This window comes from Meles meles, chromosome 7 (assembly GCF_922984935.1).
Source record: "Meles meles chromosome 7, mMelMel3.1 paternal haplotype, whole genome shotgun sequence".
Lineage (NCBI taxonomy): Eukaryota > Metazoa > Chordata > Mammalia > Carnivora > Mustelidae > Meles > Meles meles.
Window position 1 is genome coordinate 146,060,097 of NC_060072.1, and position 26,034 is coordinate 146,086,130.

The following is a 26,034-nucleotide window of genomic DNA, read 5'->3' on the forward strand; positions in this document are numbered from 1 at the left end:
GACAAACCACCCCTGAAACAAAGGAGCACCGGTATTGCTGCCCTGTGCGGCCCACGTGGCTCCCTGGGGAGGGCCCTCTCTGCGCTCTGGAAAACCGGGACACTTCCCTTGGCCCCAGAGCCCACCGGCACAAGCCCCCCAGGCATACCCCTCTCTCTTACGCTGGAGGACACCCTTTCCAACAGGAGGTCTCCCTAACATGCCCCCCATCTCCCAAGCATCAGAGAACTCCAAAACCCGCTCTCTCCGGCACTGCAGGAGACCCGTGCTCATGTGAGGGCTCCGCTGACACGACCCCGTGACCCGAGAGTACCCATCCCTGCGCGGCAGATAGGACCCATCACAGCGCAGGGCCCCCGCTGGCCTCTCCACGGACTCTTTCTCCGGTCACCCCTCCCTGCGGTCTTCACGGACTCTCTCTCTCTCACACCAGCATACACCTGTCCAGACGGGAGCCCTCCACACACACCCTCTCTCCTACCGCGGGGAACACCTTTCCCTGTTCCCCTGTGCACCGGGCACTGCTTGTACCCCAACCCACCCCCTCCCGCTGCGGCTTGTCCCCGTGGCCACAGCAACACCAGCCATCAACACCCATACACAAGTCGCTCAGATCACAGTGAAAGCTTCAGACAAATGCTTCTGCTGGACGAGCTGTATTCACGCTTTTTCCCGACCCCGCCCTGCACTCTAGCCCACTGATGTCGTGACGGGGGATGGACTTATGTGGGTGTGGACAGCCCGTGTTGAGGCCCACCGGCTCTCCTCCCATGGAGCCCTCTGTCCCATCCAGGCTCCCTTCGATTGCTCCCATGCCCCCCGGAGGACTGTCCCCGCTGGACACAGTCTGTGTCTGTGATCTCCCACCTACTGTCCTTCTCCATTCCTGACTCTATCGTGGACTTCCCTTAACGTCACCCTCTCCCATAAATCACTGCAGAGACCCGCCGATTGGGTTGTCCTGTGGAACTCATGCCTCCCCTCGCCCTCCATGCCACCATAATGTGACCCCCTTTCTCAAGGATCCGTGGCCATTCCCTGGTTCCCTCATCACTCTGGGATCTCCACCCGCATCCGGCCAGCATCCTTCTGCCAATGCCAGGTGCAGGACTCATCCAGGGAGGAAGGACGGTTCACCCAGCGAAGGTAGATTCCTCAGGAAGGGGTGTTGCCTGTTCCAAAGAGGAGGGCACAGCAGCCAAAACTTGCAGAGCCCAAAGGGCAAATGTCCAAGGCTCTAATCACTCGAATGATGGAGACAACCACCAGCCACTGGCCTCTTAAATCAAGGACAAGGCTCACTTGCTGAAATGATGTAGCTCTTGGCTTCGCACAGGCTGACCACGGAAGTGTCTGGAAAATCGTCAGAACCTCCTGTTACATGTACAGGAATGATGTGGGCAGAGTCACCCTGTGAGGGACTTGCTGTCCCTAAAGCAAGTTTCACGTACTTTCCCTTCCTTCCGCGTCACTCTAGGCCCTGAACATTTCCCATTGTGTCATGGATTTATTTTCATACTCGCCCAGGGGGCCGCCCAGCTCTGCGATGTGCGTCAAGGGCTCATAATTACCATCCCAGGAAGAGATCCGTGCTGTGATTTTCTTCCCTGCTATGGAAGCATGCTGACCAGATCTCACCCTATAGCCTCCAGGTGTCTTTTGTCACGAGGTCTCGACTACTGAAATCTCCCTGGCGATCTCCACCCCATTCCCCGAGTGCACCTAATGGCCATGGGATGCTGCAGTATAACGGGGCCAACTGTGTAAATGTACTTTATTCTACTTTATCGTCATTCTCTTAAAATGTCTCTATGCCCAACGTGCGGCTTGAACTCACGGCCCTGAGATCAAGAGTCGAACGCTCCACCGACTGAGCCCGCCAGGCGCCCCAAACAGACTGTAAATTTTGGTAAGCTGACATTTTAACACCCACAAAATGGGAACTTGGTGCTTCTTAGTAAACCTTGGCCCATCCAGAAGTGTGTCGAGGCACCAAATAGCTCCAGGCTGGTCACAGTGCCCTGCTGGTCACAGTGAACACGGTATCATATTCAGTGGAACCAGCCAATCCCAAGCCTGCTCACCTTGCCTGATCCTTTCTGGAAAGCCACAATATAAGCTCTTGGTGTCCATGGCTCTGCCCATCATATGGTTGCAACACCAGGGCTCTCCCCCAGTGCCCCGAGTGGCAGGCATACTCGTCCGCTGTGAGTATGAAATGACCTTTAAACTTTCCTTCTCTCTCTCCCCCTCTTGGCTTTCAGTTTCAGTCGTTGCTGCTGGGCTCCTTTGCAAACACAGTTTTTAGTACCTCCTTGAAGCAGACGAGATCGCGCTCTTCTCCTCGCTCCCACCCAGGACGGACAGCACAAGGTGCTTTCATTTCTGCTCCTCGGATGGCTTCAAGCTGACAGCTGTCATGACTCGGAGGAGCTTTTCCCTAACAGCTGGTGAATCAGAATGTCCTTTATCTCTGGGGACATTTGGCTTCCCCTTCTCTGCCATCCGTCCTCTTCAACATGTTTGAAAGCTGTCTTTTTCTGGTCAATTTCTAAGAGCTCTTTAAGGTTATATAGCTAAGCTCCCTTTCATCCAGTTGATAAATATTTTCCACATTTATCATTTGCCTGTTAACTCTGATGAAAATGAACTTGGCCGTGCAAAGTTTTGATGTTTGTGTGTTCAACAACGTTTATTTCTTCTTTCACAGCATTTGGTTTTCTGGTCTCCTTAACAAAGTCATCTCGTACACAGGACCGTGCCTTGGAGTTTCTTGTAAGTATTTTTCTTCTCCCTTTTTCTATTTTATATCATTTGTGTATCTAGAATTATTTACATATATAGTATAAGAAGGGAAATGCAGTCCTATTTTCTTGGAGGTGGATAGACATTTTTTTTCCAGTATCATGTGCTGAATAATTCATTACCCTCTCTGGATTATACCCCCACATTAATCATATCTTAAATTCTCATATAAATAAAATTTAATTCTAAATTTTTTACCCTGTTCCACGAGAATTTTTTTGTAACCTTATACCAATACAATTATTATTTAATTTTATTTTTATTTCTTTAAAATCAATTCAATTAACACATACCGTATTATTAGTTTCAGAGGTAGAGGTCAGTGAGTCATCAGTCTTATACAACACCCGGTGCTCATCACATCACGTGCCTCCTGCCTCCTTCACGCCCATCCCCCAGTTACTCATCCCCCCCTTCCCCTCCAGCAACCTCAGTTGGTTTCCTAGAGTTAAGAGTTTCTCGTGGTTTGTCTCCCTCTCTGATTTCATCTTGTTTTATTTTTCCTTCCCATTCTCTATGTTCATCTGTTTTGTTTCTTAGATTCCGCATTTCTTAGATTGTCTTTCTCTGATTGACTTATTTCGTAGCATAATACCCTCTAGTTCCATCCACATCGTTGCAAATGCCAAGATTTCATTCTTTTTGATGGATGAGCACCAATATGATTATTTAGGTAATCTTGGCTTTGTAATAAGTTCTGAGATCCGGTCATAAGGTGTCCATCACTGATAATCTCTGTGAATTTTCTTTTTATGAATTTTCTCTCTGGCCTTAATTTTTTTAATATATATACTGGAAAAATTTGTATATGATTTTAAAAGTTAGAGTTCTTGGGGAATTTGAATCATAATTGTTTGGGTATATACATTATTTTATGGGAATTTAAATTTTAATAAACTGTCCAAAAATTTCACATAGCATACATTTTTCACTTGTTCAGAAATTATTTTATGCTTTCAAAGATGCTTTATTTTTTTCTTCCATAGAAGCTCCATTACTCTTTTTAGATTTGTTCCTAAGTATTTTGAAGTTGTTATGATTGGAATGCAGGCCATATTTTGCTCATTTCCATTTTTTGGTGCTTTTGTGTAAGTTTTGTGTATTTGTCTTGTACCTAGTCAATGAAGAAGTCTCTAGTGTATTCTAGTATATTCTTTTCTTTTGCATTATATTTGCATCCTTTAGGACAATTGTACTCTAGTTAATGAATTCTAAAGTATGTCTATTTTCACAGCAAGATACCTTTTTTTACAAATTAGATTTCAGTAAAATGATTGTAGCATTTTATAGTACAGAAAATTGCTGCTGTTCTTGGAAAATTCACACTACGTCTTCTAAGATAATTCTGTATACATTTCTTCTTCTGTATACATTTCTAGTTTATTGATGTAATTGATAGGTGACCATGTGTAAATTTAAGGCCGTGTGCTTGTTTGATTTGCCTATGTGTTGCAAAATGATTGCTGCTGCAATCACCTACCACTTTGCACAGTTACTTTTGGGGAGGGGTGGTGAGGACTTTTAACGTTTTCTATCGTGGCAATTTTCAAGGGTACAAAACGGCATGATTAACTGCAGCCGCCACACTGGTTTGATCTCCAGAACTTTTTCATTTGACATAAGAACGTTTGTTCCCTCTGACCACCCTCGCCCATTCTCCCCCCATAGCGCCAGCCTGGCAAGCATCAACCCACTCTCTGCCTCTGTGAGTTTGGTGTTTGTAAGAGTCTACATACTATATTGGAAATCAAACTGGGAAATGTTAAATATTTATGTGTTGCTTCCTTTAAAAAACCACAAGCCTTTGACATGGAAACATGAAGAGGACATTTTATGAAAAATAAAAATATTTTCCCAAGCAAAAGCCCATTAGGGATCAAGAGTGATATTATATGGTATTTTTTGAAAGTTGAATGAGTAGCCAGACAGAAGACAGCTGGAATATCAAATCCGCTTCTGCATTCCATATGGTACAACAACCCACACCATGTAAAACTCTGGAAAACTCCACTATAGACATATGAGATAATGAGGACAAAAAAGGAAAAGAGCATCTTGGTATCATGAAGATAATCTTTTTCTTGTGCCTCAGAAAGGGACCGCAGGGGCCTCCGTGGGTCCTGTGACTCCACTTTGAGAAGCATTGCTTTGAAGTTCACATGAAACCAGCTTTCCTTTGGTCCTTGGCCATCAGAGCTCTTCAATATTTGAAATTAGCAGGTGTGTTATAGTGAATATAAGGGATATAAGAAAAGGAAAGAAAAACGGTGGGAAATACTACACAGTGCTTGATGTCAGTTACTGTGAGGATAAGATCAGCTGTGTTTCTACACTTCGGTAGTGAACTAGCCGAAAGGAAACTTTTGGACAGGCGCAGAGTTCTTTTGGGGATGACAAAGATGTCTTGCATAGAGTTAGTGCTGATGGTTGCAAAATGTTGTGAATCCATTTAAGGCCACTGGACTGTATCATTATGCACGATCAAAATAATCATTGCTGTGCAGATTTTATCACAGTTAAGACCTAATCGATAGAAAGATAATTGTAGATATTATAAATGGCTACTAATGATATGGAGCAGAGATCCACAAAGTGGCAGGGCTCATTGCCTGTGTGTGTATTATAGCCCACAAGCTAAAAATGACTTAGACATTTTTTTAAATGGCTGAAAAATCCAAAAGATGGATAATACTTCAAGATACTTGAAAATTATGTGACTTCCAACTTTTAGTATTCAGAAGTAAAACGTTTTGGGACCAAAAAATTAGCCTTCATGGCGGGATTTGGACGATACATTTATCTTTGGTTAGGGCCCTGATAGGTAGGGTTGCCTCTCCCCAATTGATTCAAATCCAAGCCAGTGATCACCAAATGACTCCTTTTTTTACGGTAACCCCCTTATTTTCTACACACTTGGAAAAGTGCCTGCACTTTTTGGCCTTCCTTACAGGTTTTAGTATTTTTGCAACCTGGTGTCTCATGAATGGACCTGCCTTTTAGGGGTTCCGTTTACCAGTGTTATGACATCCATCGGAGGTAATCGCCTCTCTTCCTCACCGTGAAGCTCTTTCTGTTCTTGAGCACCAGAGCGCAGACCTGCCACTTGTACGGCCACTGGTGGATCCATTGTTCCTGTGCTTGGCAAACTTCCTGCCCACACGCCTGCCACCATCTTTCGCACTCGGCACCCTTTCCGAGCTGCCGGGCTTGCCTCCATGTCCTGCTTGCACAGATGGAGAAGATCAGAGTTCTGTTCTATCACCTGCCATGGGTATAAAAGAAGAAAAACCAGTCACGTCCATGTGCCTTCCCTCACTTATTAAAACCAGCGACAAATTCAACATATTTCATCTGTGTTCATCCTACTTTAATATTCAACTGCCTTTTCCTAACCTTTATACTAATTTCCTCTTTGTCACTCTAATTGCGAACTCATGGCTTTCCATAGAAACCGTTTCTTCCAAATAACGATGTTAATGTTATTTTCATTTTCAAAGTGTCACAGGTGGTCTGACAGGCTTCCTTCCTTGGATACCTTGTTTCATCAGCCTTGTTGCTGGCGTGGTAAGCTCGATTTCTGGTTCTTAATTGCCTCGGTTCTGGTTTTAGTTCTGTGCTGAATTTTCAGGATGCAAGATACAAATATCTGCTCTCTCAGAAGGCAGATTTACTTTCAGAGGAAACAGAGCTAGCGAGTAAACTCTGGTCACTGGTATCACGCACGAGAATTAGGGGTAGGTGGAGATGCTCCTGGATCCTGTTTGCCTCCCTTAGGGGAGACAGGACCAGAAACAGTATCTTAAATAGAATTTTAGAAGATTGAGCTCTTCATGTTTCCAACTGAACGTTTCCTACAGGGTGAGGTATTGTCAACCACTAATATCTTATACTATGTTGACAGTTACTTTATTAAAGCAGTCGGCTAAAGGAAATTTAAATAATAGGGTGAAATCAGGCAAATAGAAACTGAGGTTTGAGAGCTTTGAGAATCAGTACCCATAGGAATTTCAGGTCCTGAATCAAGGCAGCAGTCCGTATTAAAGTGCAGAAAACACCGACAAGTGTTTCATAATTAAACAGTCCCTGGTATGAACTATGCAACCCAAGGAGAAGGTGTCAGTTGCTGAGCTGGCTTTGGGCAAGCTCAAAGGTCTTGGAAGAATTTCTAAACTCAGCAAGCAGAGATGGAGCTGTTCTAGTTAGTGGGGCCAAGGCAAGAAGTCGGAGGGAAATGACAGGAGAGGTCTGAGCAGAGGAGGCCAGGAGGGGACAGGCTGAGAAAGCATTTGGGGACTCCAAATCTGGTCAGGCTGGGCACCTGCTGGCAAGTTCATTGTGACCAATTACGCAATAAAATCTACAAATCCAGGGACTTTTAAAATAAATTTTAATCTGTTTCTTCAAAAATAATACATTAGCATTTAGGGATCTTAAAAAATTGGGTACTCCAGAACAGAGACCAAAATCACAATAAAATAGTAGCTGTCACAGTAATCGTCAACATCCAGAGTTTCATATCCTGTGTAGGCATTGTTTCCGCAGTGAAATCTTCATTCACTACGTTCCCGTCACCATCTCTGTAGCTGATCGTTTTAGGGAATACACAATTTAAACAGACTCATGAAAGTGGTATTTTATTTTTAATGTGTATTTTCTTTCTTGCCCCTCAGAAACGTAATTTTTATTGAGGTATCATTGGTGTATACCGCTGTGTGTTTCAGACGTGCAGCGTGTGGATTTGATATTGGGATGGACTGCACAGATGGCCACAGTACGCGTAGTTAGCAAACATGTCATGCCCGTCTCTGATGTGTAAGCAAGGTGGACGGCGGAAGAGACTTCCTGGGAGTCTAGTGCCTTTTTGAGAGGAGAGAGGCAGGAAATGCTTAAATGCACCCGATTTAGGCAGGAGAGGAGAGGAAAAGATGAACAGAGTCGGAATCCAGAAATTAACCTGACAGCGTTCGTCAGCCTCTTGTACTGTGGATAGTACATGCTAGAGAAGGAGCGTGACAACCCAAGAGTCTGTTTAGGAAGTTTTCGCTGAGGTATCACAATACTGCCTCAGGGTCAAGGAGCTAGGAATTTTCACGCTCTGTGGATCAGTGTGTAAACACCAATATGGCACAGCCTTTTGAGAAACTGGCTTGGAAACATCAGATAAGGCTTCAAAATATATGTATTTAGTAATTTTCCATAGCATCATAAAATCTGAATAAACATCATTATAATTTTTTTTTCAACTACTGTTTAGGCGGCCTGTGCATTTTGTCTTGTTAACATATCATGAAGCAGATAATGCCTGGGTTTCTATTGCTTATTTATTTAGTTAATTTTAAAGATTTTATTTATTGGAAAGAGAGAGTGAGCACAGTGGGGGGAGGGGCGGAGGAAGAGGGAGAAGCAGACTCCCTGCTGAGCAGGGCGCCCTACGCAGGGCTCCATCCCAGACCCTTGGGATCATGATCTGAGCTGAAGGCAGATGATTAACCAACCGAGCCACCCAGGTGCCCCCAATTGTTCTTTTAATTCATCAGTTCAAACTTAGAAATGGAGGTAGGCCCAGGGTTAGAGCTTCATTAAATAGTTTCAGAACAAAATTGATCAGAGATTAATCATTCTAAGTCTATGTTAGAATAATACAAATGGATTGGGGTTGTGAAATTCAACTCAAAATGGTTGAAAGACTTAAAAGCAAGACCTAGAACTTTAAGACGATGGAGGAAAACAGGAACTCTTAATGACATTGATCAGGATTTTGAGAATAAGACACCAGAAGTACAAGCATGAGACAAAAATAGACACGTGGGACTACATCAATTCAAAAAACCTGTGTACAGCAAAGGAAACCATCAACAGAGAGAAAAGACGTTCTTTGGAATGGAAGTATTTGGAATTTGCAAACCATATATTTGAGAAGAAGTTCATTTCCAAAATATATAAGGAACTCCTACAACCTGTTAGTAAAGGAAACTAACAACCAATTCAAAAACAGGCAAGGTCTCGAGTAGACATTTCTCCAAAGAGGATAAGCAAATAGCTAAGGGTTGCATGAAAAGATGCTCCACATTGCGCATCATCGGGAAAATGCAGATCAAAACCACAGCATCACTTCATACCGCCAGGATGGCTATTAACAAAAAACAGTGGGCAGCGAGCGTTGGAGAAGATGTGGAGAAACTGGAATTCCCAAGAAGTGGAATGTCAACGGTACAGCCATTTTGGAAAACACTTGGCAGATTCTCGGAACATTAAACCTGGGTTTGCTGGATGACTCAGTGGTTCCAGACTTACATATAGACCCAAGAGAACTGGAAATGTATGTCCACACAAAAACATGTGCATGGATGTTTACTTAAGCATTATTCCCAGTAGGCAAAAAGCCAAAAAAAAAAACAACCCCAAATATTTGTCAACTGATGAATGGATAAAAAGCCTGTGGTACATCTGTACTAAGGGATGTTGGTTAGCCATTAGAAGGAATGAAATACATTGAAGTACGTGGATTGGCCTTGAAAACGTTATGCTAAGGGAACGCAAGTAGTCACAAAATGCCTCATAGGGTATGAATGCATTTACATAAATTTTCCAGAATAGGCAGATCCAAAGAGACAGAAATAGGTCTCCAGGGGTTGAAGGGAGAGAGGAATGGGGAGTTGTTTCTATGAGAATTGGGTCTTAGAAGGGGTAGGAACATGTTCCAAAATGGTATATTGGTCACAACTCCGTGAATGGACTAAAAACCGCTGACTTGGGTAATTTAAAGGGGGTGGTTTTATGGTATGTGACTTATATCTCATTAAAGTTGTTTAAAAAGTAGCAATTTTCTTATTTTCTCCCCTTGGCAGATTTCTTTTAATAAAAAACCAGAAGAGTGCAAAGAGATGAATCCAACCAATGTTCGCTGTGTAAGGCTGAATGACGGACACCTCATGCCTATGCTGGGACTTGGCACTTCTGCTCCTAGTAAGGTAGTCAAATGACATTGGAGATGGAGAGTAGCAGACAAGGGTCCTCACCAGAATCATCATTCAGGAAATGCACTAGGGTCTCATTTTCTCTATTGGTAAGCTGCTTCTTTCCAGGTTAGGTTATTTTTTGCTTTAAGTCAGTGCTTTTAAAATTTTAATAGGCATAAAACTTCTGAGGATCTTGTGAAAAATGCAGATTGGGGGCTGCACCCACAAAGGTTCTGAATGAGTAGATCTGGGATAGAGCTCAAAAATCCACATTTCTAACAAGCTACCCAATGACTCTGATGCTACGTGTCCAAGGATCACAGTTGGAGTGGCACTCTATCAAGGGACATGGAAATGTGTCATCTGTCAGCAGTCCAGGAGTGGGCAAGGTTGTTTCTGCTCCTCTCACTTGCTGTCCTGTGTAGCCATTCTCAGTCTGTTGGAATCAATGAAACCAGGAGGCAGGGACTTAGCAACAAGCTTGCTTGTCATGAAGTTTCTCTGTAACGCCCAGGGTCCAAGAGCTCTCTGTCCACCAGCGGTCATAGAATAGCTAGAGAAATCTCAGCCGCTGAAGGACCTGGAGAGAGACAAGATTCATGTTAGAGAGCGTGTTGGTGGTCTGGAATGGAAATAGTCCCTTAGAGGCCAGGTTGTTAAGATTGTGCCATGGGGAGAGCCAAGTGGCCCTTGGAAATTCTCTCTCTGTTTGGAACACTGAACTCTATGTATGTCTCTCGTTTGAACATTGCAAATTTACATGAGCGTATCGTCAGTGGTTCTTGGCGGAGGAGGTTATAATTATTTAGAAGAAAGTTGTAGGATTCATTCCCCAGCATGAGAGTCACATGGGACGTCATGCTGAGAACCCAGCAAGAACGCTAGCACAGAGCGTTGCTTTTCCTCAGACTGGGCTCTTGAGGCTGTGTCATCAGGAGTTACGGATGAAAAGATATCCCAGGGAGACCTTTTAAGTGAGGGAGAGGAGGATCAGAGAGAGGGGAAATTACAGATAACTTGAAAAGCCCAGCCTGGCAGTCCAGCAGAACAGTAGGCAGCTAAGAACAAGAACGAACTTGTTTCCTGGTTATAGGAGAAGGTATCACCTACAGACCGCCATAACAACAGACTTAATGATGAGATATTTTTGCATGAAAGAATAGTTTGCTTTCTTTTACATCTCTATCCTTCCTCAAAGGTTGTTTGAAGTGTTTTTCCAAGTTGCCATAAGTAAATCATTAATTTATTCTGTGTACCGTTACACATTCATTGCATTGAGAAAGAATTTGAGTCTTAGACTCCTGAATTGCCATCAGCGTAAAAATCTCTTACAGACTGAATTAACTTGGACTATAATTCTATACATTGGCTAAACCCACGGATCATGTAAATCCAGAGGCAGGGGGGTTAAAGCCAGTGACAAGTTGGGCCATCTCATGGGCTCACGAGATCCGATGGTGAGCACCTTTTCCTAATATTCGTAGCTTGAGGTTAGCCATGGTGATAGGATTTACACCACAGAAACTAGCAAATGCCATAAATCAGGACTTCTTTTCTTCAGAGTCAGTTGTTAAACATTTGCCACCAAGGTTTTAAATATTTACCTCTGTCACATCTAGCTCTCAGCCCTTAGCAAAACAACAGGTTCTGCAGAATGCCTCTGCTTGTGGAACTGGCCATTCCGGAACCCAGTAGGTCCTTGTCTTTGTGGTCTTCCAGGTTCCGAAGAGTGAGGTAGAAGAGGCCGTCAAGACAGCAATCGATGTAGGCTACCGCCATATTGACTCGGCTTATGTGTATCAAAATGAGGAAGAGATCGGGAGGGCCATCCGGGAGAAGATTGCTGACGGCACCGTGAAGAGAGAGGACATATTCTACACTACGAAGGTTCTGTGTATAGTTTCCTCGGTATCTGTGAATAAGGACGAGGAAGGTTTCTTTTCTATGAAGTAGGAAAAGAGAACTGCCACAAGGATGAAATTAATGTTTGTAAAAGTACTTATGTATGTTGTTAACTTTTTTTTTTAAGATTTTATTTATTTAGTTGACAGAGAGATCACAAGTAGGAGGCAGGCAGAGAGAGGGGAAGCAGGCTCCCTGCTCAGCAGGACCCTGAGATCATGACCTGAGCTGAAGGCAGAGGCTTTAACCCATGGAACCACCCAGGCACCCCTGTTGTTAACTTTTTAACAAAAATTTACTTATTTTAGAGAGAGTGTGTATGTGCATGTCACAGGGGGAGGGGCAGAGGGAGAGAGACTCTCAAGCAGACTCCCCGCTGAGCACAGAGCCTGCTCAGGCCTCAATCTCATGACCTGAGATCTTAACCTGAGCCAAAATCAGGACTTGGACATGAACAGTGACTCTTGGAACACTACATCAAAAACTAATGATATACTGTATGGTGACTAACATAACATAATAAGATAAGAAAAGAAAAAGAAAAAAAAAAACTTAGATGCTTAAGTAAGTGAGCCACCCAGGCATCCATACACACACACACACACACACACACACACACACACATTTAGACTTTTGAGCCATTTTCTCCTACTATTCCTCATATCCATGGATATCATATTTGAAACACATAGAAGAACTTACGTGCTTAATTCAGACTGGAAAGGGAATCCAAGAGGCATTATTCTAGTAGTGTTCATTGAGCCGATTACTGCTAGAAATATATATTTTTAAGATTTTATTTTATTTGAGGGGCGCCTGGGTGGCTCAATGGGTTAAAGCCTCTGTCTTTGGCTCGGGTCATGGTCTCGGGATCCTGGGATCGAGCCCTGGATCGGGCTGTCTGCTCAGCGGGGAGTCTGCTTCTTCCCTCTCTTTCTGCCTGTCTCTCTCCTACTTGTGATTTCTGTTTGTCAAATACATAAAATCTTTAAAAAAAAAGGAAGAAAATTTCAAAAAAAGATTTTATTTTATTTGAGAGAGAAAGAAAGAACAAGCAGGGTGAGGGTCAGAGGGAGAAGCAGATTCCCCACTGAGCAGGGAGCCCAATGTGAGACTTGATCCTGGGACTCTGGGATCATGACCTGAGCCGAAGGCGGATAATTAACAACTGAGCCACCCAGGCACCCTGGAACCAAATATTTAAATGTGAGGTGAAGTAGTCCATGAAGAGAGAGTTGAAGTTCACACAAGTGAATCCTAGGTAGGTCTGTGAACAGATATCTCTCCCTTTTCACTCCAGAAGTTGAAGCTTTATTTATGACCGTGTTAGACATGGTATCACCATCTTACTCTCATCTGTTGGTCTCCTTTCCATTGGATCCTTTTGTTTCCTTGGCTTTAGCAAATTTGGTTGATTTTCCTTATGCTATCACTTCCTAAAATAAGCTGACTAAAGTGCCCTCCTCCCCCCAAATCCCTATAGGGGATTCCAATTATCTCTGGAACACTGGATCATTTAATACAATCAAGGTGCAATTTTCTGAATCACAACTTCTTGAGGTTCTTGTTTAAAATGCAACTTCCCAGCTCGGTCTCCAGGTACTGTGATTTATGATGTTTGAGGTAGGGTCCAGGGATGCATTCTGTACAGGCAGACCAATTAATTCCTTTACGTTCTAGAGTTTGACACCCTCTGTGTAGGGCCATACTTGTCCATTTCCCCTTCATTGTCTTCCTTCCGTATGAAACAGAAGCTACAAGGAGACAGAACGTAGACGCTTGGTGGGATGATTTGTCACTTCCCAATGACGTCTGTGGTTGTTGTTTACTTGCCATTTGACTAATTCCTCCTACAGGTTCTTCCTTTTTTTCTTTTAAAGCTGAATCAAATAGTTTTATTTGGTTCCACTCAAGCTAGAATGAGGCAGCAAGCCCCAGATGACTCAATCAAGTAAGCCATATTAAAATACATTTTTTTAAATTGACATGGAGTTAAAAGATAGAGCATTTTTGTTATGGAAGTAGAGTTGAAATACAGTATTTATTAGTTCCAGGCATACAACAGAATGTTTTGACAAGTCTCCGTTACACAACACTCACCACGGTAAGTGTAGCCCCCGTCTGTTACAACACCGTTGCAACATTATTGACCGTACATACACTCCATTCTTCAAGATCTACTTACTGTATGACTGGAAGTCCGTACTCCTTGGTCCCCCTTCACCTATTTCACCCGTATCCTGCCTCCCCTCCCTTCTGGCAACTACCCACTACCATTTTCTCCTCTGTATTTATGAATCTGTTTCCGTTCATTTGTTCATTCGTTTTGCTTTTCAGATTCCACATATACGTGAAATCGTATGGCATTTTTCTTTTTCTGTCTGAGGTATTTCACTTAGCATAATATCCTCGAGGTCCAACCACGTTGTCACAAATGGCAAGATTTCTTTTTTTATGGACCACATTCCATTTTACATATATACCTATATATCACATTTTTTAAGTCTTTTCATCTATCAATGGACATTTGAATTGTTTCCGTATCTTGGTTGTTGTAAACAATGTTACAATAAACATAGGGATGCATGTATCTTTTTTGAGTTACTGTTTTCATTTTCTTTGGGTTAATACCCCAAAGTGGACTTAGAGTAGTGGGTCATATGGCATTTCTAGTTTTAGTTTTTTGAGGACACTCCTTCCATGCTGCTTTCCACAGTAGCTGTGCCGGTTTGCACCCCACCAACGGTGCAGGAGGGTCCCCTTTCTCTGCATCCTCGCCTGCACCTTTGTTTCTCGTGTTGTTGATTTTAGCCCTTCTGACAGACGTGAGGTGGGATCTCATTGTGGTTTTGATCTGGGTTTCCCTGATGCTTGATGGTGTTGAGCATCTTTTCATGTGCCTGTTGGCCCTCTGCATGCCTTCTTTGGAAAAGTGTCCATTCGGGTCTTCCGGCATTTTTAATCAGATTATTTGTTCTTTTGGTGTTGAGTTGTATAAGTTCTTTATGTATTTTTGATATTAACCACTTATCAGCTATGTCATTTGCAAATATCTCTTCCCATTCTGTAGGTTGCTTTTTTTGTTTTGTTCATTGTTTCCTTTGCTGTGCAGAAGCTTTTGATCTTGAAGAAGTCCCAAAAGTTCATTTTCGCTTTTGTTTCCTTGGCCTTTAGAGACATGTCCATAAGTATGCTCCTGAGGCCAACATCCAAGAGATCACTGCCTGTGTTTTCTTTTAGCCTTTTTATAGTTTCAGGTCTCACATTTTGTCTTTAAGCATTTTGAGCTTATTTTTGTGTGTGGCGTAAGAAAGTGGTTCAGTTTCATTCTTTTGCATGTGGCTGTCCAATGTTCCCAGCACGATTTGTTGAAGAGACTGTCTTTTTCCCATTGGATATTCTTTCCTGCTTTGTTGAAGATTGACCATATAGTGGTGGGTTCATTGTTGGGTTCTCTGTTCTGTTCCATTGGTCTATGTGTCTGTGTTTGTGCCGGTACCATGCTGTGTTGATTGCTACAGCTTGGTGTAACTTGAAGTCCGGGATTGTGATACTTCCAGTTCTGTTTTTCCTTCTCAAGATTGCTTTGGCTATTTAGAGTCTTTTGTGGTTCTGCACACATTTTAGGATTGTTTGGTCTAGTTCGGTGAAAAGTACCATTGGTGTTTTGAGCGGCATTGCATTGAATCTGTACACTGCTTTGGGTAGTATGGACGTTTTAACAATATTAATTCTCCCAATCTGCAAGCATGGTATGTCTTTACATTTCTTTGTGTCATCTTTCATTTCTTTCATCAAGGTCTTATAATTTTCAGAAACCAGGTCTTTTATCTCCTGGATTAAATTTATTCCTAGGAATTTTATTCTTTTTTGTGCAATTGTCAATGGGATTATTTTTCTTAATTTCTTTTTCTACTGCATCCTTATTGTATGGAAATGCAACAGATTTCTATATATTAATTTTGTCTCCTGCCACTTTACTGAATTCTAAATTTATCAGTTCTAATAGTTTTTTGGTGGAGTCTTTATATAGTATCATATCTGCATCGCAAATAGTGGGTTTTAGACTTTATTAATTTCTCCTAAAGACTCTTAAAAAAACCCATCTCATACCACTTCTCTTCCAACCGCTGCAGGTGTGGGGAACCTTCTTCCGCCCAGAATTGGTTCGAACCAGCCTGGACACATCGCTGAGGAAGCTTGGGTTGAGCTATGTGAATCTTTATCTCATTCATTTCCCAGTAGCTTTCGAGGTTAGCAAAAGTTATTTTACATTGATGATCAATATAACAACCAGTAGCTGGATACAACAGCGGATAAAGTTAATAAAGATGAGGAGAAAAGACGCATAATACTTTGCTATTCCCTTCTTTTCTGCTATAATATTGCCTTCCAGCCCCAGAGTGAAAAGAGTTCACTGGTTTCCATGGCTTTGCTTCAATCCCGTGACTGCATTGCCTGTATTTTCAAGATCCCATGTTCCTGAATCTCAGCCTCTGTCCTTTCCCGTCTGGGGAATGTCCCAGTGTGGAGACCAGTTGGCGTATAAGAGATTTAGTGAGTCTGGAACTCAGGCCTGGAGATGCGGATGAGTCACGCTCTTGTAAGGCCCCTCCAGGTGGAACGCAGGGGTGGGCGCCTCCTGTCCCACAGGGTTGGGAGCCAGAGAGCTCCCAACTGGCTCCACCTTCACTTCTCTCAAGGATGGGGCATCGGGTGTCTCAAGTTGTCCTTGACACAAACAGTATTTATTAAACCCTTAGCAGTTAAAAACATACTTTCCTCCAGGTACTTTCTTTCCCTTTACCCTAATCTTTCCATTTCTTTCAAGAATGATAATAGATTGTTGCATGAGCCTCAGGGTCTGTAGGCTCTAGATGGCTTGGATGAGGCCAAAGATAACTTTATACAACCTCTCATTCTTTTCTGTGTCCCAGCCTGGGGAGGAATTTATCCCAAAGGACAAAGACGGAGAAGTCCTTTTTGACACAGTGGATCTCTGTGCCACATGGGAGGTGAGTACGTCCCCAAAGACGCTACCCAAGTCCCTGCGCGCTGGGAGACAGAGCGTGGACCAGGAACTCGGGAGACATGCGTCTCATCCAATTCTGCTCCCACGTAGCCTTGGGCGAGTCCCTGGATGTCCCTCTTCCTTGGCTTCACGTCTCCCCCATTTAATGCCTCAGCAAGGACTTCTTGAGTGTCTATGGTGTACTCAGTGCAGAGTATTTTTAAGTTTTCAGGCTGCGTCAGTGAGAAAATCGAGATCTCCGGCCGCATGGATAGGAAGGTGCTCTGGCATGGGGGTGGAATGGGAAGGGAGAGCTGGCTAGGGGGACTAAGAATGCCGGGATAGCTGCGGGATGCAGATGGAGGGGTGGGCCCTCCTGGGCCAGCCGACATTGGGCAAAGATCTGCCGGGGGTGAGGGAACTGACCGCGTGGGTGCCTGCAGGGACGGTGGTGCAGGTGTAAGGAAGACCAAGGTCCCGTGTTGTTTTTTAAAAGATTTTATTTATTTACCTGAGAAAGAGTGAGGGCAAGAGAGAAAGAGAGAGAGAGAGCATAGAGGGAGAGAGAGAAGCAGACTCCCCTCTGAGCAGGGAGCCTGATGCGGGACTCAATACCAGGACCCTGGGGTCATGACCTGAGCCAGAGGCAGACGCTCAGTTGAGCCACTCCGAAGCTCCCAAGGCCCAGCTTCTAAGGAGAGAGAGAACCTGTCGTGTTCAAGAACAGCAAGGGGGCCTGTGACTGGAACACGGTGACTTGGGTCACCTCAGTAGGAAATGAGGTCAAAGGGAAAAGAGGGAGCCAGTGGTCTGGGGGGCGGGTGTGGCCTCCTTCCTGCTTCCTGGGCTTCCCAGGCCTCACCTCCTGTTCTCCTGGGGCCCGTTTTGCCGTCACTCAGGGTTTTCTAGGGGTCAGCTAAGAATCACCCTGGCGCCTTTGGCTCCATCCTGAACCCCTTGACTTCTTTACTTACTCTATCTTCTGACTCATTTTTTTTTCTCCTATTATTTTCTTTGTCATTCTCCTGTGTGGTTAATTCCTTCCCCGTTATTGACACCGGCACCTTTCGAGGCTTTGTCTCTCCTGCTCTGTCTCAGATTCCCTCCCAGCGCCAGCCCCACACCGAGCACACCCCGTTTGTCCTGCTTCCCCAGCCGGGTACACAGGTCACTCCTCACACCCCTTCCTCCTCAGGCCATGGAGAGGTGTAAGGATTTAGGGCTGACCAAGTCCATCGGCGTGTCCAACTTCAACCGCAGGCAGCTGGAGAGGATCCTGAACAAGCCAGGGCTCAAGTACAAGCCAGTCTGTAACCAGGTGAGCCCGACCCATCCGCCCCCAACCTCTTCTCCTTCCTCAGCTTCCTCTTCCCTCCTTTCAGCGAGGTCCCCAGCAGCCTCCCCCTCTCCTGTGGAGAACAGAGCGCGGTGCAAGTTGTTGAGACAGGTCCCAGGGCCACATCGCTTCATAAAAAAACATCCAAGGGTCAGGTCGGAATGTAATGGACTGGGTGTTATGGTGGTCGATTCTAGAAAATTCAAGCTAACCCACCGCCGAGCTTTCTCATCTCTGGTCAGTAAAGTTGGAGCACTCCCGTGTAAAGGAAAACGGGGAGTTCTTTTGAGCTCTGTGTGATGAGATATAACCACCGAGACCTGGTGGTACAAAATCAGCCCACCACAACGTGGATTCGTGAACGCCATTGAACTGTCACTTAGAAATGGCCAAAATGGTAAACTTGTTTTTTTTTTAAATGGTGAATTTATGTTATGTGTATTTTACCACAAAAGCACATTTACAAGTAAAAAAAAAAATTTTTAAAGAAATCCCCTTGTCAAGATAAACCGGCTCTAATATGCCACACAAATGACTTGCTGGGCTCAGAAAAGAAGGTGAGAAGTCAGAGGAGCAGGGAGGTGAGCGGCCGGCCGTCTGCACTGGGCAGGGCCCACACTCAGCCCGTTTACGTCATCTCCTTTAAAACCTCTCACGGGGGGCACCTGGGTGGCTCAGTGGGTTAAAGCCTCTGCCTTTCACTCAGGTCATGATCCCAGAGTCCTGGGATCGAGCCCCGCATCGGGCTCTCTGCTTGGCGGGGAGCCTGCTTCCTCCTCCTCTCTCTCTCTGCCTGCCTCTCTCGCCTTGTGATCTCCATCTGTCAAATAAATAAATAAAATCTTTAAAAAAAAAAAAAAAAGAAACTCTTGCTCTGTAGCATTTAAAAAAAAAAAACCTCTCACGGGCCGGCTGACAGAGAGGGAGAGGCAGTTTATGTATTCAATACTTGGGAGGTTTATTTTTAGCTGAAAAATACAAATGGGAGTTCTAAAAAGTTGTGTTCTGTGTTGCTTAGGAGGCTTAGCCCCGCTTTGGGCATCATGAGTTTAGGGAAAGTAAAGAAACTGGTTTTGACCTCGGTGGTGGTGACAAATGAAGAAGCTGAGTGGTCGTGACCTCTGCAGTGACCCTGAGCTCTTCGGGGGCCAATAGAACGTGGCCAAGTGGAAGCCATTGGTTAGTGGGGGGTCTACATGGGCCTGAAGAGCTAGGGCAGAGTATAGTTCCTTGTGACCTGGCGAACAGACCGTCATGACGGTGGGTGAGGTCAGGTGGACCCAGGCCCTGGTTTGGCTTGTGGCCCCGCATACAACCCATCCCCCTTCTTCCCTGTGCATGGTGCTGACTGAGCTGCAAACACGTGTGGCCGTGACCCAGAGAGTTAATTTGGCCCAGCAAGCCTTCTCATTCCGGATCTTTGCTCCTTCTGATCTGACCACCAGAGTCAGGGGAGAAGCAACGAGAAAGGTGTGCAGGAGAAAGTGCTTCTGGCACACCTCTGGTCTGGGATCGGGCTTGTAAGAAGCGACGGGGTTGTCCTTTGCATCCGTACGATAATGAAAAAGCTGGACCAATGGAGAACCAGCCACTCTTTCTCAATCCATCAGAGGATTGAGGTCACAGCGCAAGCTGTGGCCCCGAAAATTGGAGAGGCAGCCAGACAGATGTGGAGAATTGCGGCTTCCCAGGAACATGGCCACTGCAAGGGTCCCTGTGGGGCAGGAAAGTGTCAAACAGAGCTGCTGACTTGCTGGAGGCTCAGAGTGGATGAGTTCCGGAGCTGGAGCTGAAGACTCCAGGGAGCTCATCTATGGGATGGTCCCCCAGGCTTTCATGGCTTGTACCTCCAGAAGCCCTACCAGATTTTCCCAGTGAACACTCATGCTTCTATCAGGGGGGAGGGGAAGTGGCCAGCTTGAAAAATGGCCAGAACATTCTGTTTCTGTTCAGGCCCACCCCACAGTGGAAACTACTGCCCTGCAGCCTAACCACCTGGGGTTTAGCTCGAGCCTAATTGATCTGATGATCTGATGGAAGGGAATCAGGCCGAGGCCAGCCCAAGAGTCCCCAGCTGAGCTGAACTGGTCCCCAGCCCCCCTGTCCCATGCCTGGGGCAATAGTCTTGGCCCACCTAGATCTGGACTAGAAGGCAGAGAAAAGACGGTTAGCGTTCTGGGTAAAGGTTCTGGATTTCCTGCTCTCCAGGTGCATGGAAGAAAGGCAGAAAGTCAGACGGAAAGTCAGGTAACAGCACCACCGATCGCTATTTACGGCACAGAAACCTCTCTCCTAGCAGTGTGTGTGTATCATGACACGAGTAACAGTTTCTGAAGGATAACAACTAGCCATTCCTTTCCAATTGATGGCAAAGGGGCCAGAAGTCCCAAATCCCTCTGCACTTGGGATAAGACTGAGCCTGGGGAAGGGAACAGGTGCGGGGATGCAGAGCAGGGCCGGCATTTGGAGGCTCCATGGACCACGCAGAGACCTCACAGTGTGGTGTGGGGGGAAGAGGAAAGCACTCTGGCTTGTGGAGCCAAAGACTGGCCTGATGAAGATGACTCAGACGTGGAGGATGAGTGCCTGGTTTCCAGGTGTGGCGGCTGCGAAGAGAAAGAGGTCAGTGTGAGGCTGAGGGTAACTAGGAAAGGCGGAGCGGCTCCTCTGGAGACACGAGCAGTGCGAGACGGAGACCCAAGCCTGCCCTGTGCTCTCCAGTCGGAGAGACTGAGCCTGTCAGGCGAGCTCACCTAAGCTTGTCTCTCTGAGCACCGAGCGCGTCTCTCAGTGCTGCTGTGCGGCCATCAGGGGTCAGCCTCAGGCCGCTCCACGGGTACTGCGGTGGTGACGACCGTGGGCACAAAATGCACTTGCCTCCACGTGGTGCAGCCCTGTCTGTTCCTCACCGGCCTGGTGGCTGCGGTCCGGTGGTCCAACCGTTGTGCCTGGCGTTCTGCAGGTGGAATGCCACCCTTACCTCAACCAGAGCGAACTCCGGGAGTTCTGCAAGTCCAAGGACATCATCCTGACTGCATACGCTGCCTTGGGGACCGACTTTAGGAAGGAGTGGTAATGACCTCTGTGCGCTTACTCTAACCACAGACGCCGTAGCTGCCTGAGTTATTGCTCAGCCCTTGGGGGGAGGTTGACGGTAGACAGCAGGAGTAATCCGTTCTGGAAACCCTTCAACTAGCCTACGTTGTCGTGACTCAGTAACACTATCAGGCACTAAAATATTGCCAATAAAGTATTTTATTAGGCAAGAAAATCACTGATGAGAATGTTCACACCATTCGAAAGCTCTGGCCTTCAAGAGTGACAAAGGGAGCCCATACCACGATTCTGGCGGTAGATGGTTGAGTGAGAGGAGGCAGCTAACAACTTCTGTAAGTCTCAGTTTATCTCTTGAAGAGCAATGTAAGATCGATAAAACAGATCATTCATTGAAAGCATTTTTGAAATTCTTCTAAAATAATTCTTAAATTTAGCCCTCGATAAAACAGATCATTCATTGAAAGCATTTTTGAAATTCTTCTAAAATAATTCTTAAAAAATCAGGGAGGTTATTGGGTCCTACTTGGACAAACATTTTTATCCTCTTGACTTATCCAATATTTTACCACATTTCTCAGAAATGTTAAAAAAAAAAAAAGGAAATAATACCTGAGAATCCTTTTCTGTCTTCCTTTCTCTGGTCCTTGTCTAGATTTACCCAAAGAAGCGGAAACAGGGGTGGAGTCAGCCAGAGGGTAACGAGGCAGATTTCAGAGGTGGAAGCGCCCCTAGAGCACGCGGCCACCCAGCCCAGGCACACAGTTCCTCTGCCTCCCTTCCAGGGTGAACAAGAACTGCCCCGTTCTCCTGAAGGATCCGGTGCTCAACGCCATCGCCGCAAAGCATGGGCGCACTCCCGCCCAGGTGGCCCTGCGTTTCCAGCTGCAGCGGGGCCTGGTGGCCTTGGTCAAGAGCTTCAACGAGAAGAGAATTCGGGAGAACTTCCAGGTATGCGGTAGGGTGTGGGCAGCCGGCGACTGATGCAGACACCTCACTCACTCCCCTGTGGTCTGGGTTATCCGTGGGGCGCCTGAGCTCTGCTTGGACAAAGCTTAGCTCTGTGTGTCCTGTGTGTGTCTGAGGGCCGTACGTAACTGCTCTCTCCGCCGGCTGCTACAGGGAGGGAAGCTGGTGTTGGGAAAGGACTCCAGAGGGTCAGGTTCGGATCCCGATCCCATTTTGGTTTTTTTGTTTTTGTTTTTTTTAATTCCACAGTATGGCCTTGATTTCTTGTGCTGTGGAATGAAGGAGTTAGATGAGATGTGATTTGGGGTGACCCTGTCCAGGATTCCTTTGCTTCAGCCACCCCACACCGCCTAGCACCCTCGAGGGGCGTGTGGGTTCAGGGGACACACTGCAACACTCCTGCAGGGGAATGAACCCCAGGTTCATGACCATCCTCTCTCAAAACCTGCATCCATCTCTAGATAAATATGTGTGTCTCCAGGGGGACGGGGGCAGTCACAGATGCAGGGAAAAGGAATCTGTCTTCTCACGTTTCTGATAGGTTTTCGATTTCCAGTTAACACCAGAGGACATGGAAAGTGTGGACGGCCTAAACAAAAACATCCGCTATTTTACAGATGTGTAAGTAGCTCGGTGAGCTGTAGACACTGGGCAGCAGGATGGTGATGGGACTCCATTGGTCCCAATCTACAGAGGGGGGCCTCATCTTTTAGGAAGTGGCTGGGAAACATTTTTCCTTCCGACCTTCCGACCCCATGTTCCCTGTTCTCTCCCGTCCTCTGACCCCACCCCACTTGCATTCCAGGGGCTGGTGTTCCCTGCAGATACATTTGACTTCTGTCCTTCTCTCTGCTTTATTCAGTGGCCTTTCAGGAACCTGGGAAAATCCTAGGCTTTTCCCTTCTCCACCACCATCTTTTCCCTTCCCTTGGGATGATTCCTAGAAGCATTCAAACATGCTCCCATCTTTAAAACCAAAACCAAAAATCTTCTCTTGAGCCAACTTCACTCTGGAGTCGCTCACCATTTCTCCTTTCACAGGGAAACTTCTGGAAGAAGCCTATACTTGCTGCCTCCAGGCTTTCTCTTCCCATCCTCTTCTGAACCTACACAAAGCAGGCACCTGCTCTCCACTTTGCCAAAACTCTTTCATCATGGTCCACCATGACCTTCTCTCCTCATTCATCTTGTCTTAGCTGGTGGATCGCTTTCCCCTCCTAAAAACGTGCTCCTGGCTTTCTTTCCGCAGATCCTGTCTGTGTTCCCTTGGTCTCCCTAGCTGGTCCTTCTCGTGTTCTTTGCAGGCTCCTCTCCATCCACTTGACCTCTTAACTTTGGAGAGACTCCGTCCTTGGACCTCTTCTCTTTCCTATCTGCACTGACCTCATCGGTGATTTCATCCAGTTTCATGCTTTAAACACCATCTAAATAAATACACACTCCCCAAATTAGATCCAGCCCAGACCTACGAGGATTTGTGTATCTGCTTCCTCAACAGCACTTGGGTGTGGAATACGAACCTCAAACCCGCCATGTCTACAATTGAGCTCCTACGGCATGTGCAGACACCCCCGCTGCACACCCACACACATACACACACACACAGCCCAAAGTCTTCCTGCTCAGGTAGTCGGCTGCCGTCTGCTCCGTCTCCCAGAGCCAGCACTTCCTCTCCACACCTGGAGGCCAGAGTGAACCGGCACTCCTCTTCTTGACATCTGGTAGCCTGCCTTCTCACTCGGAGTGAAAGCCAAGTTCCTTACGACACCTGCAGGGGCCTCACTGTCTGCCTCCATGTCCTCCTGCCCTCGCCCTGCTGACACCAGTGAAGTCCCAAGGCCTGGCTGCTCTGCACAGACACCAGGCCTATCCCAGGGCCTTTGCACTGACTGTTCTCTCTGCCTAGAATGCTCTTCCTCCCCATGGCTGGATGCCCACTCCTTCACCTCCTTCACGTCCTCCCTCAGGGGTCACCTCCAAGGTGCTTTCTCTGTCACCTTACCTAGGAACGCAACTCTGCCCAGCAATGCCTTTGTCTCTACTCAACTTCGTTTTTCCTTTGGCATACATTCCTAATTAGCATCCCATGCCACTTATTGATTTATGTTTTTGATTTCCCATTGACCTCCTTCGAAGTGTTAGATGTCTAGGACAGGATTTAAATATCTACCGTCTCCCTGACTCATTAATAAAAGCTTGTTCAATGAATAATACCATCAAATCATAGAGAGGGAAGGGAGCGGGGAGAGTGGAGACACGGGCAGTAATCCCTGGCAATTAACACCGGTCATTTTAATCAGTAATGAATTGTTTAGTGACTTAGCACTTCTTATCTCAAAATTATTACTATATATATGGGGGGAGAGGTCTACCTCCCTTGCTAAAATGAGACCCCGATGAAATATCTTATATCTTAACCACTGTATCCACCCCATGTCTAAAAAGTAATTTCTCGCTAAGTAAAAACATAGTTGAATTACTTCCAAGTGCTTGAAAGAAACTGAACCACAGTGATAGTCTTGTCACCCTCCTCGTCATTGCTTTGAAATATTTGTTAACTTGATGGATTCAACCAGGTTGTCATAGTTTTAAAAGAGCCAGAATTCATTTCTGCCCTTTTGGGAGTTTAACACAGCTACGCAAAGAGCTTGTCTCCTTAGGTGGTAGACTAGTACACTACCTGCAAAAAGGCAACATTTCGGTTTGTTTTTGTACCTGTGATCATGAGCATGTAGTTATATTCTCTACATTGTATTCCTTACAGTGTCAGGCAGTGGAACATGGTTATTGTAAAACTGGTGCCTTTGTACCTGTCCAAAAAGAAGGTTCCATTAATTTTCGTACTTAAGCCAGTTTGAAAGAAACCTCTCTTTACCCAGGCTGGAAACATACTTGACTAAGTCTCTCCCTTTACCTTCTAGATTTGTTAATCATCCAGATTATCCATTCTTTGATGAGAATTGACAGCGGTGTCTGGTTGCCCCAGAGTTCTTGGACTCTGGTTGATGATGAGCGAACAGCTCACAGATGAGACGGTATCTGGTTTATTCCATGTTGCTTAGCCTGATGGGCTTAGATGTGGCTTGAGTCCCTGTACCTGGAAATAAAAGTCTCTAAACACTGTCTTTACCTCACACCATCCCCCCCTGCCAAAGTCAATGAAAATACGTATCAAACAACCTGACCTTTTAACAACTTAACTTTTTAATCCATTTTGCTTTTTTCTCTGTCACTGAGGTTGAAATGCTAATCCTTTGATCACAGTCCCCTCCCCAAAAAAGCCACCCATTTAGTATACTTTCAAGCTTTTTATTTGTCCATAAGAATCTTTTTTCTTTTTTGTTCTGCGAGTTTACCACACTATACAAATTTAGCAGACCTTTTAAAAGGATCTAAAACTTAATTAAAACACAATACAAAGGGCACCTGGGTGGCTCAGTGGGTTAAGCCTCTGCCTTCGGCTCAGGTCATGATCTCAGGGTCCTGGGATCGAGTCCCGCATCGGGCTCTCTGCTCTGCAGGGAGCCTTCTTCCACCTCTCTCTCTGCCTGCCTCTCTGCCTTCTTGTGATCTCTGTCTGTCAAATAAATAAATAAAATATTAAAATAATTTAAAAAAATAAAACACAATACAAAAAGGCCATATTCCAATTAAGAATTACTCATAATACCAAGGAGAAGATTATCAAACCCAGTGAAAAAGGACAAGTGACAGGTGTCCTACACCAAGAAGACCAAGATGAAAATTATCTGAGAAAAATTTTAAAGCAGCCATAATGAAAATGTTTCAACAAGCAATGGCAAACACACTGGGAACAAATGAAAAGACAGAAAGTTCAATAAAGAAATAGAAGATAGGGGCGCCTGGGTGGCTCAGTGGGTTAAGCTGCTGCCTTCAGCTCAGGTCATGGTCTCAGGGTCCTGGGATCGAGTCCCACATCGGGCTCTCTGCTCAGTGGAGAGCCTGCTTCCCTTCCTCTCTCTCTGCCTGCCTCTCTT

At 45.4% G+C, this 26,034-nt stretch overlaps 1 protein-coding gene across 6 annotated transcripts; it reads left to right on the forward strand.

The window, feature by feature from the left end:
* Positions 1–2,140: 2,140 nt before the first annotated feature.
* Positions 2,141–25,191, forward strand: LOC123946100 (aldo-keto reductase family 1 member C1-like). 6 transcript variants are annotated; one of them, XM_046011202.1, is made up of 12 exons: positions 2,141–2,207; positions 2,711–2,775; positions 6,303–6,369; positions 9,654–9,776; positions 11,484–11,651; positions 15,803–15,919; positions 16,604–16,681; positions 17,873–17,995; positions 20,976–21,085; positions 21,853–22,018; positions 22,578–22,657; positions 24,958–25,191. In XM_046011202.1, exons 4-12 carry the CDS (start codon positions 9,690–9,692, stop codon positions 24,998–25,000), a joined length of 972 nt encoding a protein of 323 aa, XP_045867158.1. In that variant the 5' UTR covers positions 2,141–2,207; positions 2,711–2,775; positions 6,303–6,369; positions 9,654–9,689; the 3' UTR covers positions 25,001–25,191. The 6 variants fall into 6 exon arrangements, with proteins under 6 accessions (XP_045867158.1, XP_045867160.1, XP_045867157.1 ...); XM_046011201.1 differs by lacking the exon at positions 2,141–2,207 and adding an exon at positions 2,264–2,373; XM_046011204.1 differs by lacking the exon at positions 6,303–6,369.
* Positions 25,192–26,034: the final 843 nt, after the last annotated feature.

Excerpts from the sequence above, each read along its gene's own strand:
- LOC123946100 (XM_046011200.1), top strand. The coding sequence starts at position 2,420 with ATGACTCGGAGGAGCTTTTCCCTAACAGCTG. Across the intron at positions 16,682-17,872 it reads ATCTCTGTGCCACATGGGAG|GCCATGGAGAGGTGTAAGGA; the intron begins GTGAGTACGTCC and ends CTTCCTCCTCAG. Across the intron at positions 17,996-20,975 it reads ACAAGCCAGTCTGTAACCAG|GTGGAATGCCACCCTTACCT; the intron begins GTGAGCCCGACC and ends GGCGTTCTGCAG.